Source organism: Amphiprion ocellaris, chromosome 2 (assembly GCF_022539595.1).
Source record: "Amphiprion ocellaris isolate individual 3 ecotype Okinawa chromosome 2, ASM2253959v1, whole genome shotgun sequence".
Classification (NCBI taxonomy): Eukaryota; Metazoa; Chordata; class Actinopteri; family Pomacentridae; genus Amphiprion; species Amphiprion ocellaris.
The window spans coordinates 40,211,479-40,231,832 of record NC_072767.1 but is presented as its reverse complement, the minus strand read 5'-3'; the positions used below and the strand labels follow the sequence as shown (position 1 = coordinate 40,231,832).

The 20,354-nt window shown below is 40.7% G+C and overlaps 2 protein-coding genes across 2 annotated transcripts in view; both read left to right on the top strand.

The window, feature by feature from the left end:
• notch2 (notch receptor 2) overlaps positions 1–5,077 on the top strand; it is a 46,520-nt gene extending 41,443 nt beyond the window's left edge. The window contains exons 32-35 of the mRNA XM_023267273.3: positions 5–324; positions 508–655; positions 930–1,027; positions 1,610–5,077. Of these exons, the coding sequence (XP_023123041.2) occupies positions 5–324; positions 508–655; positions 930–1,027; positions 1,610–3,058 (2,015 nt within the window). The 3' untranslated portion in view covers positions 3,059–5,077. The remainder of the gene's footprint in view (positions 1–4; positions 325–507; positions 656–929; positions 1,028–1,609) is intronic.
• A 1,913-nt stretch (positions 5,078–6,990) lies between these two features.
• On the top strand, positions 6,991–20,118 carry slc35a3a (solute carrier family 35 member A3a). Its single transcript, XM_023267262.3, has 8 exons — positions 6,991–7,381; positions 9,325–9,534; positions 11,953–12,107; positions 12,279–12,401; positions 15,724–15,898; positions 17,962–18,080; positions 18,237–18,370; positions 18,471–20,118. The coding sequence occupies exons 2-8, from the start codon at positions 9,345–9,347 to the stop codon at positions 18,559–18,561; spliced, it is 987 nt and encodes a 328-aa protein (XP_023123030.1). The 5' UTR covers positions 6,991–7,381; positions 9,325–9,344; the 3' UTR covers positions 18,562–20,118.
• Positions 20,119–20,354: the final 236 nt, after the last annotated feature.

Genomic DNA, 20,354 nt, shown 5'->3' with positions numbered 1-20,354 from the left:
TCAGATGGCTTCACCCCTCTGATGTTGGCATCGCTGCGTAATGGTGGAGGCCCAGACTGCAGCCTGCACGGAGAAGAGGAGGAGGAGAGCGGAGGAGATGAACCGGGGCCGAGCGTCATCTCAGACCTGATCGCTCAGGGTGCTTCTTTAATAGCTCAGACTGATCGTACGGGAGAGACGGCTCTCCACCTGGCTGCCCGATATGCCCGAGCTGATGCTGCCAAGAGACTGCTGGACGCTGGAGCGGATCCCAACGCACATGACAACATGGGTAGAACTCCGCTGCATGCTGCCGTGGCAGCTGATGCCCAGGGAGTCTTTCAGGTTAGATGACTCTTAAATGTGTTTCAATTTGAAATCTGTCCTTCTAGTTAATATTAGCTGTAATTTTACATTTTACTGCTGTTATGAACAAAAGTGAACAGATATTTACTTGTGAAATCTTCGCTCATATGTCATATAGTCATGCATCATTGTTTGATGTCTTGTGTCTTTTTGTTCACCCAGATTTTGATCCGTAATCGTGCAACGGAACTAGATGCGAGGATGAATGACGGCACCACTCCACTGATCCTCGCAGCCAGGCTAGCTGTGGAAGGCATGGTGGAAGAGCTGATCCACTGCCACGCTGACATCAATGCTGTAGACGATCACGGTCAGGAAACCACGTTTCTCTTCTTTATCAACACTTGCCTTTGTGTAGAATTACACAATGTACTGAGCAGTGTTAGTGTGATTGGTCTTGCTAGTAGGTGAGCAGGATTCGGTCTGTCTTTTCAAATATGATGAGTCCATCTATGAAAACCTCTGTAGAGCTCTTATCAGTTTCTGAATTACACTGAGAGAGATTAACAAAAAATGAACAAGAAATTGTAAAAATGATTTTCTAGTTAACATGCATGTGTTTTTTGTCTTCTTATCCATTTTAGGCAAATCCGCTCTGCACTGGGCAGCTGCAGTTAATAATGTGGAGGCCACGCTGGTGCTTTTGAAGAACGGAGCCAATCGTGACATGCAAGACAATAAGGTGCATTGTTGTCTTTTAATTTCTGCTTTTTCCAACCATTATTTAGTAGCTTATGTGCTAATTATGAATGCTAACAAATTACTAATTATGAAAACTTGTACCCACAGTAAAAGTTCAGATATAAAATTGCTGAAGTACAAACTAAGACAACACAAAATTAAAAATACAAGTACAAATACATATTGTATGTAAAAGCTGTAATCTAGAAATGTATTTATTTTTCTCTACAGACTAAAGGGAGCATCTTTTATTTATCAAATCCCAATTTGCAGCCACTCAGTCTGGATCTGAACGGTTATTAGAAAACTTTTGTAGTTTATTTCTGCAGCGAGACTGGAGGTTGAGTTGAGTATGGAACAGCAGATTCCAGAAATGACAAGGTTTCCCTTTGGGCCAAAAGTATCGAAACAACCACTGAAATATGCAACCCCAGAAACCACACATAGTTTTACCCATGCCAAATGAACTGAACCTAATTCAACTCTGTAGCCATATGTACTTCTTTTCTTTGTTTATACATTTGTACTCAAAATGTCATGTATCACACAGAGTAACGTGTTCATAATTTGCCGTTTCCTTCAGGAGGAGACACCCTTGTTCCTTGCAGCCCGAGAAGGCAGCTTCGAGGCAGCTCAGGTTCTGCTTGACCACTACTCTAATCGTGACATCACTGATCACCTGGACCGGCTTCCACGCGACACTGCTCAAGAACGCATGCATCACGACATAGTTCGTCTCCTGGACCAGTACAACTTGGTTCACAGCCCACACAACGGGCCAAACCACATGGGTGGAGGAGGAAACTCCTCTGTCATGTGTGGGGCCAATGGAGCAGGCTTCATCGGCATGCGGCCGGGACCGCAGGGAAAGAAGAGCAGGAGAGGTGGAGGTGGGGCGAAGGTGGCAGGTGTCAGTGGGGGGGCTAAGGAGCTGAAAGACATGAAGGCAAAGAGAAGAAAGAAGCCTGCCGGGGGAGAGGGGCCGGGTTTGGGTGCTGGAGTTGGAGCAGGAAGTGGAGCAGGTACAGCAGGAGGGAGCACGAATGGTGTGAAGGCAGCAGGACTTCCAGAGAGCTCTGTCACCATGTCACCTGTCGACTCCCTGGAGTCACCTCACTCCTACACAGGTGACGTGTCCGGCGCCGTCTCCACCACAGCAAGTTCCCCACCCCTCCTGAGCAGTCCCACCTCCAGACAAATGCTGCCTCCTGTCAGCCACATGCTGGGACAGCAGCAGAGCTGGGTGGGCATGAACAAGCACAGCTACGGCAGCCACATGTTCGGCCTTGTTCCGCATCAGATGGGGGGATCCCACCCTGGCATGGCCCAACACCACGGCCAGAGCGCAATGCTGACTCCCATGAATGTCACCATGAGCAGGGAGCAGCTGCCGCCCATCGTCACGTTCCAGATGATGGCACCTGGAGCGGGCCAGGCCATGCTGAAGCAGTCTCAACCAGGGCAGGTGCAAGTCACGCAGTCCCAGGGGCAGAGCCAGAATCAGGGTCACTCCCAGCAGGGGCCAGGCCACCTCCACTGCACCCAGGGTATGATGTACCAGATACCTGATCAGATGAGTATGGCACACGGGCTCCCCCACACCCTGCAGCACCCCCACACCGTCAGCCACGGAGGCCATGGAGGCATCGAGGGCCAGTCTCGGCCGCTGCCCTCCTATCCGCCCATGCAGAGCCCCGTGGATAAATACCCAACACCCCCCTCCCAGCACAGTTACACCACTGCTGGTTCAGAAGGCACCACACCCGGCCACTCTGCCCACCCTCCCAGCGAGCACCCATATCTCACCCCTTCACCCGAATCCCCAGACCCTTGGTCCTCCTCCTCACCACACTCCAACTCAGACTGGTCTGATGTCACCACCAGCCCCACCCCTCTGGGGAACTCCCACCATGCACTGCCAACGTCACACCACACACACATTCCAGAGCAGGCGCAGCTGCAGGCGCAGTCGCAGCAGATGCAGCAGGCCTCTCAACAGCCTCAGCTCGGAAACATGCAGGTGTTTGCGTAGGCCTGGCAGAGGAAAGCATGAACAGACTGACTTTGTGTTCCTGTGTAGTTAAATAACAACACACAGTAACGCAATCGATGCTTTTCTCACTTTTCTTGTTAATTCTCTTTGTTCTTTCATTATAATAATCAATCACCTCCCCCTTTTATATTTCCTTCTCCTCTTTGCACTTAAAGAAACTGTGTATAGTTTTGAAAACATTATTGAGTACTATCGGCTACAAATCAAAAGCTCTCAATACCACAAGCATGGAGGAAGCAGTCACAAGCTACAATCATTTTTTCATGCAGTTCCTGTGATCCCAGGCCAAGCAACCTCTGCTCTCTGTTGACTGAGTCAAGACTTTTTTGAATTTTTTGGCGCAACAAACACAAACTGTTTATTGAGGGATCATGGAGGAACTGCTGACCAGATGGCAGTCAGCTGGTACTGCATGAGAAAAACAGACTGTCGAGATAGACACTGACAGACTGTGGACTTCCTGCGTTGATGTTGTCTGTTCTGGATGATATTTCTTTCTGCTATATGCTATCCTTACGTGTTGTTCAGTGTAAAAAGCCAGCAAATACTAACTCCTCAGTGGAACCGTTCAATCTGCTTTTTTAAGATGAGTCACATTCAGTTGATGCTTTTATTCTCGAAGAAAAACTACCTATTTGTTGCCTTTTTGTCTTTTATTCATGCATTGTTTTTAATTGTGCTAAAGGGGAATTTTTTTTTATAAAAGGCTGTTGGATGTTTAGGGTCAAGAAACAAGAAATTGACACATTGAAAACAAATGCACATGGAGGCAATATGTTACTGTGTAGGTCTATGCTTCACATGTAAACGCATCAATTACAGTTGATACATTGTAGTATCTCCCATCAAATATTACAGAAAGTTAATAAAATGCAGTTTTTACTTGCATGTTGTGTTTGCAGTCAGTACACAGTGTAATAACCATGCTTCAGAAATTCAGAGCTGAGTTTGTGCGGATGTCTTGCCACACACAATGCCACTATACTTGATGAGCTGTTGAGGGATTAATTCCAGAAACTTTATGCAAAAGCCTACATTAGTTTTGCCAGTCTGGTTTCTGTTGTGTCACCAGGTTTAGTATGATAAAATGTACATACACTTAGAACACATTCTGCTTGTAATAATTGAGCTTAATTGGGCAAAAACATGTTGACTTTTTCAAATGTTTTTTATATGAACACTGTTGGCACTTCCTGGATGATTCTGAATGTTACAGAGGTAAAGGTTTTCTAAATAGTTTTCCTTCCAAAAGTGTTTAACCAGCTTTGCTTAGCTACAATCAGTGTGTCTCTGCACCTTTTTGTAATCGTCATGATTCATAAACCAAGTCTGGAGGTGAGTAAGAAAACATTATTTTCTTTTATCTTCCTTCTTAAAGTCGATGTCGCGCATAGCTTTGTGTAACACAGACAATCATTCACTGTTTAACTTTTGAAACTTTAAAAAAAGGAACATCAGTGTCTGTAAGACCAAATTTTGTTTTATTCTGCCAAAAATGTACATCGTGTGCAAATTTCTGTTTGTTTTTATTTGCAGAGAAAAAAGTCTTGCGTTCTATCAAAACTTGGACACACAGCAGCACACACATCCTGTACCAACAAAATGTTAGCTTTGTTTTGAATTACTACTGTGCCTGTGTGAACAAAACCAAATGTTTCATCTATGTTCTCAGTGCCTTACGCTTCAGGGCCTCATTCTCTTTACCTACGACGTCCCTACAGTTTCACAAACACATTGAGGTTTTAGTCAACATTTTTATTGAGAAATGCATCCGTTTCCGTACATATGCAAGGCTGTGTCTATATTCTGTATATAAAATGTTGTTTTTTTTTATGTTTACTTTCCTCTGTTAACCAAATAGCCCATAATATACATGCAATATGAAGTAGTTGTCACCATGTTTGTATAAGGTAGAACAAAAACTGATTGTCTGTTGGAAAAAACATGATCAACCAAATGTGTTTACCGAAATAAAGCCCAGATCTTCATAGTATTGTACATATATGTTCCTTTTTTCTTCTTCTTTTTTTTAAAGCAGATGAGTAAAGATTTAATGAATAATGATGATTGTTTTTTTTTTTTTTTAATAAAAATTATTCAACTAATTGTGATTTGCCTTTAGGAGCCTTGAATGTTTGGCATTTTTGTACAACTTTTTCCTCCAATTATATTTTACAGTCACAACATAAAGGCTCCATTGTCACAAATCTTTTTTTGTAATGTCAACAAGACCTTGTAAAAGTCAAAGTGAATAGTTTTTGTAGCATAAATATTTATTATACTGACATTTAAAGGTAGCATTATGTTTGGATCATAGATTCAGTCTGGTTCAGCCCCACTAATGTCAAAAATGAAGAAAATATAATTCACATCTTCATGGTTTTGTGCATGTATGTCCTTTAAAGAAATAGCTATGTTTACGCAAGTAGGTGGTTTCAGAATTAGATCCCAAACAAATTTGTAACATTACGCAGGATTTTCTTTAACTTCATCTGTGAAATGGGCCATTTTTGATGATAGAAATTCAGAGCAACTTGAGTCCATCCTCGTCAAAGTCCACAATTTCTAACCTATAAATCTGTGTACTGATATTTAAAGCAAAAGTAATGACTGTGGATCATAGGTTCAGTCTTGTGCATTCAGTTCCACTAATGTTGTGGACAAACTTTTATAGTAGGGCATCTGTTGGAAAAAAACAAATGTGTCTAATGTGTCAGTGCATTATTAACATATTGATGAAGTTAAAGAAAAAGCATCATATAGCTACAGCAAAACATAGAACCTCTAGTGTTTTCAGTGAATACTTAATGCACAGAGATTCTTTAATTACATGTTTTTCTTTTTAAAATAAATAGTAATAATAATTGGTGTTATTTTGGCATCTGCACCATTATAAATTAAATACTGTCAATACTAGGATAAAAAAATACAATTTCTGCTAATAAGCACTTTTAATTAAAGAAATGTCTGCATTGCATTACAAAGGTAAATTCTGCAACTATTATTTTATGTTTGAATTTAATTAGATTGCGCTGTTTTTCCACCCTGAAACCACCAAATCACATTGAATTTCACATTTCCAATGTCGTTACACTGTATAATGACAATAAAGCATATTCTATTCTATTCTATTCTATTCTATTCTATTCTATTCTATTCTATTCTTTTCTATTATTATATTATATATATATATATATATATATATATATATTTGTGTGTGTCTATATATTTATATATACATATTTAGATAGATTAAACCTTTATTGATCCCACAGTGGGGAAATTTACAGTGCAACAGCAGCAAATAGAAGAACAGTTTGAATAAAAAAGAACAGCATACAATGCATATTCTTCTAGAAGAAAAAATATATTTACAGCAAAATTTCTATGAAATTGCACATCATCATTATGTACATTTTTATTGTACAGTTTGTAGGTGGGTGAACTGAACTACTGGGAGCTTGATTGTAAAGTCTGACTGCAGCAGGAAGGAAGGACCTGCAGTATCTCTCCTTTAGACACTGTGGGTGAAGCATATATATATTTATTTATATCATTTTTTTTATATGTATAGAAATTGTTTTTATTCAGAAGAATTTTTTCGTTTTAGTCTGATCGCGAGCTTTTTGCATCGGAATTTCAGTCTGATGTGCACCAACTAGTGTATGTTTTGGTTGACAATAAAGTGGCTATTGTATTGTATTGTATTGTATTGTATTGTATTGTATTGTATTGTATTGTATTGTATTGTATTCTATTCTATTCTATTCTATTCTATTCTATTCTATTCTATTCTATTCTATTCTATTCTATTCTATCTCACAGCCTGAACTGACCTGAGGCGGAGCGGTTTCCGGGGGGACCAGCAGGGGGCGCTGAGCCTCACAGGAAGCCGAGACGAACCAACGAAGAAGAGACGTGAACGCGGAAGGAAGCCGCTGTGGACTTCACATGCATGAGATGTGTTTGCTGGTGTAGCTCCTCTCTGAGGGATTGAGTCTTTCTTCAGGCGGGGAAACAAACAGGAGGTAAAGGCAGAAAATGATGCGACCGTCGGGGAAGAGGAACTGAAGCGCTGATGTCCAGGACGGACGTTTGATGGTGGATGGACTGGAAGAGCTGCTGCTGTCTGACAGCTGGGCTGAGCCTCCACTACCTGTCTGTGTGTCTTTCTGTCTGGTCTGATAGAAAAAACAGCTGAAAACGGAGATTAAAACTCGAAGAGGAGTGTTTTATGCAGTGACTAATATCTACACCCGTGAAGTTGCTTCAAAAGCGCCATTAACAGAAAAGAGAGCAAAGGTGAGACTAACTGTCATCATTTGCTCTTTTCCTTCAGCCTCTTTTCGTCTCTAAAAATCTCCCTTCACTCCTTACTGTAGCCTGTTTTGTTAGGATTTATTTTTTAAGGTACTTCTAGCTGAACACTGAAGTTGATATTACATGTGAGTGTTATAATGTTGATAATAATAACCATTTAATGTGTAATGAATCCATGAGCTGTGCTTGACCTTTAAAAGGGAAGAGATGGAGCTAAACACTAACTCAGAGCTCTGATGGACACAGACAGGTCAGCCGCTGACAAAAAATGCTTCTTCTTCTGCACATACACACTAAAAAGAGTTCTGGCTTTGATACACAGCACAGTCCTGCTTTCTTACAATCTAACAATTAATTATACTGAAACTGCTAACTCAAGCTTCAAATCAAATCAGATTTATTTATAAAGCACTTTAAAACAACCAGAGTTGACCACGGTGCTGTACAGAGGAGAAAAAATATGATCAAAAGATGAAAATAATAAAACTAAGATAAAAACAATAGAACTAGATAAAAATAATAGAACTAAAAGCAAAATAAACAATAAAACGTAAAAACAATAAATAGACTAAACAGACTGGACTGTCCATCCCAGATACAATATAGTGCACACGGGAACAACAAACCTAGGTGACGTGAAAAGCCAAAGAAAAGAGGTGGGTTTTAAGAAAGTTGTTGACATTAGACAGTAAGGAGGCCTGTCTGATGTGCAGCAGCAATTCATTCCAAAGTTTTGGAGCTGCAACAGAAAACGCTCGATCCCCTCTGAGCTTCAGCCAGAAGTATCTGGTCAGCTGACCTGAGAGATCGGGTCGGTGTTTAGGGGTGGAAAAGCTCAGAGAGGCATGGTGGGGCAAGATCATTTAGTGATTTAAAAACAAAGGAATTTTAAAATGAATTCTAAAATGGACGGGCAGCCAGTGGAGTGAAGCTAAAATCGGTGAAATGTCCTCAAACTTTCTTGTGCCAGTTGAAAGACGTGCAGCAGCGTTTTGAACCATTTGGAGACGAGCGATGGAGGACCCACTAACCCCCATATAAAGAGCATTACAGTAATCCAGTCGAGTGGTCACAAAGGCGTGGATCACTGTTGCAAAGTGCTGTCTCTGGACAAGAGGTTTTATTTTCGCCAGCTGCCTTAATTGGAAAAAGCTTGATTTCACCACAGCTTTAATCTGGCTGTCAAACTTAAGATCTGTGCCCACTTTTACCCCTAGATTACTAACCATAGGCTTGGCGTCCTGTGACAAGGAACCCAGATCAGTTGGGGTGGTCAGAGAGGTGCCACCAAAGACCATCACTTCAGTCTTTTTCTCATTAAAATTTAGAAAGTTTAGAGACATCCAGGCCTTGAGGTCATCCAAGCAATTTAACAGAGGCTTAAGGGAAAATGAATCAGCCTATTTGAGGGTGACATAGATTTGGCTGTCATCAGTACAACAGTGGAATGAAATACTTCCTGAGAATGGAACCAAGTGGCAGAAGGTATAAAGAAAATAAAAGAGGGCCCAGCACTAAACCCTGTGGGGCCCCACATGAGAGAGGAGCAGTGGAGGACACAGAGTCACCTAGGCTAACACAGATTGTTGAAGGTTGTTTATAATCCCCCAACTAATGGGAGAACTAAGTCTAAACCACGGTTTATCCCCACCTTTAGCCAATCACATTTCAATATCTGAATTATTTGTTTGTGTTCTGTAACCAATCACATTTCACCATACTGTATAAAACGTTCTGTTCATATCAGACTTTCTCCTTTTCTGGGAGGCTGTTCCAAACAGAAAAGGTCCTTGTACAAGATTCTTTTGAGACGCTGATATTTACAAAATAAACAGCTTAATTGGAGAGAAGTAGTTTGTCTTCTATCTCAAAAAACAAACTCGCTCAACAGTTTCTTAACTCATTTCTTTCTTCTCTTTGTCCAGCGACCCACCGAGCCGTGGCCATGGCTTCCTCTCGGCTCAAGTACCTCTCCCTGGGCGTGCTGGTGTTCCAGACCACCTCCCTGGTGCTCACCATGCGCTACTCCCGCACCCTGCAGGCCGAGGGCCCCCGGTACCTGGCGTCCTCCGCCGTGGTGGTGGCCGAGGTTATGAAGATCTTTGCCTGTGTGCTGCTCGTCCTCAAGGAGCACAGTGAGTCCAAACACTCAGCATCACTGCATGCACGCACGTTTTCATGATTGTGTTTTCCACTGATCAGTTAAGTGTCTGATCTATTAGTTTGATTGTCCACAAGCTTCCTAGAGCTCAAGGTAAAGCATCACAGTACAGGCCAAACATTAAAGGTCCCATATTGTCCCCTTTTGGAGCAAATTAATGGAAGTCTCACATGCCACCAGAATGTATCAGATTCAGATTCAGAAAGCTTTATTTGTCCCCAGGGGGCAATTAAGAAGGCACGTAGATTAGGCAGTGCAACAATGATGTAATATCATCTCAGAATACCTCAAAGATGCTTCATTTCGTCACACCCTTTGTTTAGTCTTGTCTTTAGTCTCTTTAGGAATGACGGAAATGAGCATTTTCATATCATAACAATTGTTAAGTTACGCCTCCAAGTTTATAGAAACCCCAAAACACAATAGATTTTTCACCTTGTGGGACTTTTAAATACAGGTGAAAGAAATAAGTGTCAGTGGCTGTAATTAGTGCAACAAAAACACTTAATGACAGACAAGTTTAGAGTTGTATTCCTCAGAAAGGGGATAATCTTATACTCCACTAACATATAAATGTAACTGTAAACTTGCAAGAAGCAGGGGCAGCAGATTACAGGGCAGTTAAGTCCGTATTGTCGCACTGTGTATTAAACGACACCACAACATCTTAACTAGTGAATACAAGCAACACACAAGTTGGGTGTCAGCACTGCTATAGATTAAGGGTATTAATTTCCCTACAGAGGATCAGATTAAGAAAGTGACTAAAGACAAACACAACAAATAACTAATAGGAGTTAGTCCACCCTTGCAAAACTGGTAACAGGTTTTTCAAGTCCATATACCACCAGGCCTGGCAAACTAAAGCAAGCAATGTTAAAAACAAAACCAAGAAAGGAAAGCAGGAAACAGTGTTAGAATGTCGAGCAATCGCTGAAAAAGACACACACAGTAGTCGCAAAACTGACAATTGGACAACTGATTAAACATTTTTTACACAAAACAAAACCAACAAAAACTAACTATTGTGTAGCCACTTTGTAAAAACAAAAGAACCATTATAAAAGTAGCAACTGCATCACATTCCACCAAACAAACTTCTCAGAATACATCAAACAAGCCTAGCTTTCTTTCTGGCCTCTTACAGAAAATAACAAAATATTAGAAAGACTTTTAAATGTAATGCAGTCCAGTGACCACCACCAGCCACTATGACCTCAGGAACAAACATTATGTAGAAACAACAAAACCTGAAAAGAAAGAAACATCTTAAGAGTACAGTTCATGGCAGAGCTGTTCTACTGGATTACTTTGCATTTCACAGGTGTGCCTAATAAAGTGGTTAGAGAGTGTATACTGCAGTGTGAAAAGCTCTGTACATTCTGTGACTAAGAAATCAGGTTTACTTGGCTGCTTCTGTTGTACTGACACAGAGGCCATTTCTTTAAAATGCTCCTGTTGTAAAGCCTAATTCAAAAACCAGGTTTACCAAATTATGTGTAGAAGCCAGTAAATCTGAATTACCAAGAGCTGATCCAGTTTTTAATCAAGTCAGTGAACTTGCATCTTTTAAAAAAGGAGACACATTAACTTAACCACTTGAAGAACACGACACTGTTTAATTTCAGTTTCAATAGCGTATTAGAAACCGTGAAGCTGAAACACTTTACCAGCACCAAACTGCTCTGTCGTCTTCGCTTTCCTGTCAATTTGTGGTGTTAAGGATTGCAGTTTTAAAGAGACCATATTGTTTTTGTTGGGTTTCCTTCACTGTGTTGTGTAGCTGCTGTTTTTGTGCATATAAAAGATCTGCAAACTTACAAAGCTGAAAGTCCACAGCAAAAACACAGCTCCATATCTGCCTGGAATGTCTCGTTTCAAGTTGGGCTTCTTTTTTTTCTTCTTTAGTTACTCATCTACATCACCATGTAACACATGTACGAAATGACTGCCGAGCAGCTAGTTTATCCTGAAAACAAAGAAGGAGCAGCTTTCTGGCTTTCTACTCTGTTATTTCCTTATGAGAGCGTCTTGTGTAAAGGCTACGTCTCATAAACCTTTACCAGTAGATCTGGAGTTACAGCACATAAGCAAAGTTAATTCATAAGAGGGGGGCTTTAAAGAGACAGATGCTAAAACGGAGCGCTTCTCACAAATTAAGAATAGATGTTGTAGCAATGCACGGCATGAAAAAAATAATGTGTTCTGAACAACATTAAACTATTTAAACATATTCTAGGTGACCCAAACAATAAAGTTAGGAACCTATAAATAAGCACAACATGGACTCTTTGTAATCATCATATTATTAGACTCTATCTGTATAAGAAACTTCCACAGATAATTTTAAATTCATTGACTTATATGTGACTTCTCTGCTTCTATTCTTCAGGTTATAGCATGCGAGCTCTGAACAGCATCCTACGCCAGGAAATCCTTCACAAACCCATAGAAACACTGAAGCTGGCGATCCCGTCGGGGATCTACACGCTACAGAACAACCTGCTGTACGTCGCCTTGTCCAACCTGGATGCAGCCACCTACCAGGTACAGCAGAGGGCGGGTTGGGTTCGGAGGCCATGTGACAGAAAATGATTTCACACGACTCAAAGCGTCACTCAGCTTCACACAAACTGGAGTTGATGTGTCTTTTTGAGCCTTTTTCGATTAGCACTTGACTCTTGCTCATGGATTGTTTTCCCACTTTGTCTCCGTCAGGTGACGTACCAGCTGAAGATCCTGACCACAGCTCTGTTCTCGGTGTCCATGCTGGGCCGAAGGCTGGGCATCTACCAGTGGCTCTCTTTGCTGATTCTAATGACCGGAGTGGCTCTTGTGCAGGTCCAGTGCATCTTTACGCCTCGTATAACCGCTCAAATAAATTACAATAAGTTTTTCACCATTTCAAGCAACAGGAAGCAGCATGTATTCAGTGTGGTGCCTCTTAATGGAAAATAATTTGAAATTGTTAGCACATTAAGACATTTGAGGATTTTATAATTGACAGCTTTTAAATGAAGCCTTTCATTTCACTAATAATCATAATGACAGTAAAATGGGTGCACAGAGGCTGTCTCGGGGTGCTACAGTGCGTAATAATGCTGTGCCACTGGGATTAGTGCTGGTCTTTACTGAGGATGGAGAACAGGACGAAGACCATACAGGCAGGCTAGAAAATCCGTTAGTGCTGGTCATGACCATTGCTGCTTTCTGTGCATCTTTTGAAAAGGTGAAAATACAACTATAGCTGCACTTGGTCTGTGTTTGACTGTCTTGTGCAACAGTGGGTGATAATATTTGCTGGAACATCCTGAGCTGGATTTTTTGTTGACATCCACGATCACGCAGACGTCAGAAATAAAGAGCAGTAGTTGAAGTGGGATGCATTGCATGAAATACATCTACCCTGGTCAGAGGACATTAAGCATCATAGAAGTCTTTGTCATGGTACCCATTGCAAACTTAACTCCCACAGTGCTCCCTACTTGCTAACATGGAATTGCTCATAGTCTGAGTGACCGGTACAAGCATTAAACAGTACGAGACTCTAGCTGGTGGAACAACCAGGTGCTCCAGGTAATGAACAGCACGGGTTTCACATACATGTAGAGAATCCTGATTTTTGGAGCCGCGGTACACCCTACTGTCTTTACACTACATTTCAGAGAGTACACAACATAAAGGGACAGACTGGATGCAGATTTTTTTTTCTCAATGCATTGCACAACTACTTAGTTTATTAGTCGGTCAGGTGAAGTACTTGAAGTTTGTATTATCTGGGGAAATGGCTCAGTACACTGAATATTAAGTGATTCTGATCGGGGGCAAAAAAAATCTTGATCGGAGCATCCCTAATTATTTTTAAGCCCCATTTCAAGTTTCTTTTACCAGAATATTCTTTGATACTAAGTTTGTTTATCGCTATGCAACAGCATAAAACTGTAGGGCCCTTTTCTATCCACCTGGTAGTCAGACTGAATATCTATGTGGATGAAAGGTAGTCAGGCTACTTTTCTGTTTTTTTAATCAGCATAAACATTTTAATCTGAATAGTCATCAATATTACTGTGAGATAAAGACCTAATTGCAGCCTTTTATGGTTATTGTATGATGACAATAAATCCGTTATCAGTGGACTTTATATTTTGACTCTTCTGCCAGTGCCCACCCATTTTAATCACACAAGCTGCTCTTGTAGGAAGAAACTTTTGTGATTATTTTAAGTGGTGTTTCTTTGTTTGAATAGGCCTCTTACCTATTAAATGGACTGAATCTGTTCAGTAAACTGAGTGATTAAAAATTGTTAGTTTGTGGTAACTTTTATACTGATTATCGACTGTGGAGCCGGGAAGATTTGTACAGAATATTTGCTTGCTTTGATCAAACTCTCGAGGTAAAATAGGCTCATGTATTGAAATGACAGCCATTCACTACCTTTTAAACTTCGCATTAGCCACGTAGTCCAAGCTTTGGTTGCCTGGAATCAACTTGAAACTCTTAATTGTGATTTTAGATCTAAGAAGAAGGAACATTTGTGCAATTTTTTGGGTGTCACCTTGCTTGGTTAAGTATTTATTCATTGCAAGCGTGTCTTTTTCTTTGTCATATTACTGTGATCTTTAATCTCTAAAGAAAAGAAAACCTCTCAGCAGCAGTTACTCAGTAATATAAAGGTTAAATAAATAATGAGGGCTAAACTGCACCTTTGAATAAATATTGGCCACTGGTGATTATGAGGTATGTGTTGACGAATGATGTGTCACAAGAGGAATGACTGTTTTTGTATCACTTCCTCCTCCTCCTTGGCAAAACAAAGAAAATGCCAGTTAGTATTAAACCCAATTTGAGAAACATTTACTCCCAAACTGTTCTTGGTGTAATTAAGATGAGTACAGGACCGTGACTGTGGTTCATCCATGACACATCCTGAAGGCTGAGAGTGCAGATTATCACATCAAGTATGATGTGTTTGACAACTGCATCACCTACAAACAAGAGCAAAGAAAATTTAAATTGAATTAATTATCACGTGTTAATACAGATTCTCATTTTCACTCTTCATTTTCAAGGTTTGGGCTGCTAGTTTTCACTCAGCAGAGACTATCATGGTGCAGAAGGAGGAGGTATAGAGGGGGAACAGCATCTTGTTCCAAAACTTATTGAAATTATCTTTACCAAACAATTGCTTCTTTCTTTGGATAAAAACAGAAGAAAAGTGCATTAACAACAATACATTTTCTAGTCTGCACAACCAGAGATCCTCATCTTTTTTCTTCTTCTTTTTTGTGCATTGACACCCATTTTCTTGTTTACTGCAGCACATAATACAAGAAGTCACACTTAGCAACATTTTGCAACTCAGCAAAGCTGTGAAGATGCCTGTGTGTGGAGTGCAGGTACACAGTGTTGTGGATTCAGAGAGAGTTGACTCTGAATGTTCATCACTGTAGAGGTTTCGCTGGCATATGTCTATTTATTCACTGTTTCATTTGATCCAAAACGTACAGTAGAGTTTTCTGATACAAACTTCTTGTGTGGACAGTTAATGCCTCTAATATTCCCTGTTTTAGACTTACCTCACAGCTAACCCCCTTTATATAGATACACTGGTTGTCTACAGTATTTTTCTCAAAGGGACAGGACTATCATTTATTCACTTTTTTTTGCAAAGATAAAGATCTAAATAAGAGCATTTGTAGTCTGACCTTTAAAGACCTCCTCTGGTGAAAATCAAGTTGTTGTTTTTTTACCTTGTTAGCATGTCTTTATGGTGTTCTTGTATGCTGGAAGATAAATCTGTTACAAAATAAGCAGCCAAACACTTTGGAACTGCAGTCTTGCCATGACCGTCTCAAAAACACAGATTCAGATTTCTGAGGTTTTCATGAGTAACAAACAAGAAACCGAGCCTGTCAACTTGACTTTCTGTATTGCTATTCTTCGTACAATTCGTTTCTCTCTCCAACACTTATGGCTGAATTACTCCAATAATATAACTTTCGGTTGTGTCACTGAAAGTAGATTTGCAGCATTGAAGGTGAGCTGGTGTGCTTATTCTGCTTTTAGTGTAGAAAGAGGCAGTGACTAGATGGACCCATGCATTTTAGAGGAAGTAAAGGTAGCCAAGTATCACTTGTTAAAATCCAACATTTTGTGTTTGCAGTGGCCCTCTGAGTCTGCTGTGACCCCGGAGAAGGAGGCCCACTCAGCAGGCTCCCAGTTTGTCGGAGTAGCAGCGGTTCTGGTGGCTTGTTGCTCCAGTGGGTTTGCTGGCGTCTACTTTGAGAAGATCCTGAAGGAGAGCAAACAGAGCGTCTGGGTCCGCAACATCCAGCTGGGTCAGTATCCACCACTCAGTCAAATCTGTCGGGAACAGCAAACCAGCTGTTCTTATGTAGAAAGTTTAATTAAGTACAGCAAAAAGCAATCTTCAAGTGTGCATGTTGGAACTATAAAATTATGCAAAAACCATCTGTGACATTTAATTAAGGCGGTCTGTCACTGGAGAATAATGATGTGAGATGTTGTTGCTGGAAACAGATTGATAAAGGCACCTTCTCCTTGTTTCTGAAGCAACTTTGTGTCCTCTCCTCCTTGCACAGAGAGCCAGCTGGGCTTTTTAAGCCTCCGATATGTTTCTGTTAAGATGAATGTTCCTGTCTAGTTTATTTTTACCCTGGAGCGTGTGAGGCATGTGTTAAGTCTCCTACGATTCCTGCTGTGAGCTCAGAGCTTTTTCACCTGCATTAAATGTTGGAGCCCAGATCTGCACCAAGAACCCTGAAGAAAATGCAGCGGATTCTTTTTGTTTGTGGTTGTACAAGGGAAGGAAATTAGGATTTAGTACTGCAATGATTCATTAATTAATCAGCTAAGAAATTAGATCATGTATTTGTTTTTTATATTAAGAAAATAATCTAAAATAATAGAATTTTTTCCATTTAGTTGACTCGCAATTCAAAATAATTGTAAGCTGATGCTCTATTAGGGAGGTGGAGAGGCTGACTGCAGTACTGGTAGCTAAGCTAAGAGGTTGAATGTGCTAAACCTTGTACCTCTGTATCATTGTGTTTGTTTGTATACCAGCTGTACAGACATCAGCTAGCACACAAAGCTAGCAACTTTAGTATTTTCATGTGACAGCTCATTGCATTCATGTAAGATTTTTTACATTTTATTTTCAATCTCTCTCCTTTTTCCACTTGTCTCTGTACATTTATTAAGCAAGGCTAAATTTGTGAAGCTCAGTGCATAAATATGTTGCTTCAATTAAAACATATTTCATTTTCTTTAATATGGCTTGCATTTTTCCAGGGACTTCATATTAAATCTCATTGTAACCCTCCGAATCTTACTTTTTTAAATCAGTTGGAATTAATTTTGTTTTGATATTTAGCTCACTCTAATATGTTATGATGCAGCAAGTGGTTTTACCATTTATTAACTGAGTTTGACGATCTAGAGAAAACATTGCAGTTTACACCATACTGTGTTCAGTTGGATTTTTACAGAGGTGTCTGTAATTCAGTTTGTAAAAATCTAAATAATAGCAGCTGACATCTTAAATCTCAGAATCTTTGTGCATGATGCTGCTCATCTGATCCCTCTCATTGGATGTGTTTAGTTAGAAAAATGGCAGATGAGATCGCTTGAAAATGCCATGAAATGGGAGGAGCTTGCAGGGAATTAGAGCGTTGTTCATTAGAGATCTGTGGTTGTTTTTACGAGAACTTCGAGCTCAAGCTGCTCTGACGTGGTGGTAAAACTGCTTGCAATATGCAGTAATGGCTGTAGTGCCATAATACGTTTGCAAACCAAATCACCCTGCTTTTATTTCCAGCTTTCTACTTCTGACAGCTATATATGTGTGTGTGTGTGTGCGTGCGTGCGTGCGTGCGTGCGTGCGTGCGTGCGTGCGTGCGTGCGTGCGTGCGTGCGTGCGTGCGTGCGTGCGTGCGTGCGTGCGTGCGTGTGTGTGTAACATCATTTTGCCTAGTCAGAACCTCTAAATCAAGAAATCTGTAATTACATTTTGACTAGTCATAATTCCAGTTTGACATATCTGCAACTTCTTTCTGACTGGTTAAAACCTAATTTTAGATATCTAGAAACAACAATGTAGATATTTTGCATTTAGGTTAATTAAAGATATTTTGAAGTAGAGTTATGACGAGTTAGAATTGAACTGTAAATAACTCAAAGTAGTCATTATATATGTAATGTGAATTGTGAATATATGCAGCTGAATTGCAGATGTGAGAAACTCCTGAAACACGAATAGTAAAAGTGATGTAATTTAGTGCTAAAAGATATCATTCTGGATAACTTAAATGTTCTTTTTGATAGCTGCAATTCATATCCATAGTAGCTATTAAATGGCTTGATGTATTCGTGTTTCCAGGGCTGTTTGGTTTCGTGTTCGGCCTCTTTGGGATGCTGGCCTACGACGGGGAGCGTGTGAGGGAGTCGGGAGTGTTTCAGGGATACAACACAGTCACCTGGACTGTTGTAGCGCTGCAGGTAACTTTCACTCCACAGCCGCTGATTTAATACGCGTTTCCCACCAAAAGTGTCACATCATAAAGCTTCTGCGGCAACAGACTGTTCAGATTCCCCGTTGGCCCCTGCAGGTCGTGCCTTTGTCCATCTGTGTCTGTGTGTTTGTTGTTTCTCCAGGCGCTGGGGGGTCTGGTCATAGCGGCGGTCATCAAGTATGCAGACAACATCCTCAAGGGCTTCGCTACATCACTGTCCATCATCCTGTCCACTCTTATATCCTACTTCTGGCTGCAGGACTTCGACCCCACTGGGTAGACAAAACCGTCACCGTCTTCTGCTTTTTTTCCTCCTGTCTTTCTCACTACCACAATTTCTTGAGCTGATTGTTGTTTTTCCTGCTGTCATCCACAGTGTGTTCTTCATAGGAGCCATTTTGGTCATTGCGGCCACTTTCCTGTACGGTTACGAAGGCAAGCCGTCCCCCAACCCCAGCAGGGCGTAGGACAGTCGCAGCCGGCACCACGGCAGCAGTAGGAGGTCGTGCTGAAGACATGGAGGGGAAAAGAGGACAGAGAACTGGAGAAAAAGAAGGTGAAAGGTCTTCACCATATAGAGATCACATAAAAAAAGTAGGAGCAGAGGAATAGGAAGAGAGGAGCTAAGCAGACTGGGAACAGAGAACGGTTAAAAAACGAAAAGGCAAGCACAACGCTGTGATGGATCTCACCAAAAGTGCCTCAGCCGAGAAGGAAAAGCAATGAGGAGAGAAAACAGGATTGTATGTTTTTCTTCTCTCCTATTATTACCGCTGTAGAGATAATCCTGGCTGCCAGACCTCCAGAGGTATTCATGACAGGACCGACTGATTGTGTTCATTAAGAAGTAGTTTGACTGCCAGTCACTGTTACTGCCACGTCAGTCACACATACAACAGAGGATTAAAGAGCCCAACACACGGTTGGAGTTTCTAAATCCTCTTCAGAGCCACATTTTTCAGATGTAGTGTAACTTCAGTCCGAACTGTTGTCTTGTTCACCTCAGAGTTGCAGTATTTAATGCTCTGACAGTCTTTCTTGCCCCAATTTGGCCACTTAAAGCACATTTTAGGGCCCGAAATGAGCTTTTCCATCCATTTTTGCTCTAAAGTTGCGTACAAAACAACAACCAGCTTTGGCAGTCAAATAATTCCGATTTAAAATGGTCTGTTTAGTGCTGCAGCTCAATTCTGCCACATAGGTGTGATTTGTACACAGCTTTAGAGGCCTTTCTGCCTGGGAGGCACAATTTGGGGCAAAATAAGGTGAAGCTTTAGACTATGGTAGTTGTAGTGACCATAACTCGTATCGTTCAATAAATTGCAGTCCTCATGTTTCAGTTTGTTCAGCTGTTTTTGTTGCCGAGCAACGTATAGTCCCTGTGGTGTCTCAGCATCGGTTCACTGTTCGACTGCTGGAGTCAAACGTTTGACTGCAATTTGGGTGCTTGAATGAAATAGATGACACTTCAGAAATACTGTTTGTCGCTGTAACAACTGGTGATTATTTAAAGGGGATGATTTTTTTTGTTAACTGAAAAGTTAGTTTGATTCTGTGTAAGATAATTCTGTACAACCTGAAATCATGTTAGCTTTGGATGTAAATAATAACACCATTTAAATTGTGATCTATAAATCTAAATGAACTGTCTGTTTAACTTATTCAGTAATTAGGCTTCAGCTTGCTTTACTTTCCAAAGCCACTGGTGATGGTGGACGTCCCGCTCCTTGTGTCCTGTGCTTGTGTAGCAATATATTCTGTTGATTTCGTGGCAAAAGTAATTTGAATCTCCTGAATGTGGCCCAACAATGTCTGGAACTGACTGAATTGTTGACACTGATTACATCAGACATCTGTGAGGCTTTATTTACTTAGGAAGCAACCTTGGACTGTATGATCTGACTGGTGTTTTTCTTCTGGAGCGACTTCTTTCCTGGGATAAAGCGGGTATAATTAAGAACTTTTATCATTTTAATTACCAACATGTGAATCTTTTATAAAGAAAAAATGTTTCCTTTACCTGACATGAATGTTTTTATTGTGTCTCCTCTCTGATTTCTCTACTTTACAAGTCACACATTTGCATTTTATACTCGGTCTAGAGTAGGCATTACACATTATTGCACTGAAATGGGCAGTTTTGCACAACTACGTGTCTACTTTGTTTGCTAATCCAGTTTTTTTTTTTTTTTAACCTCGTTGACATGTTCATATGGTGTTTTTTGTATGCTGAAGACACATCGTGTGCAAAATAAGCAAT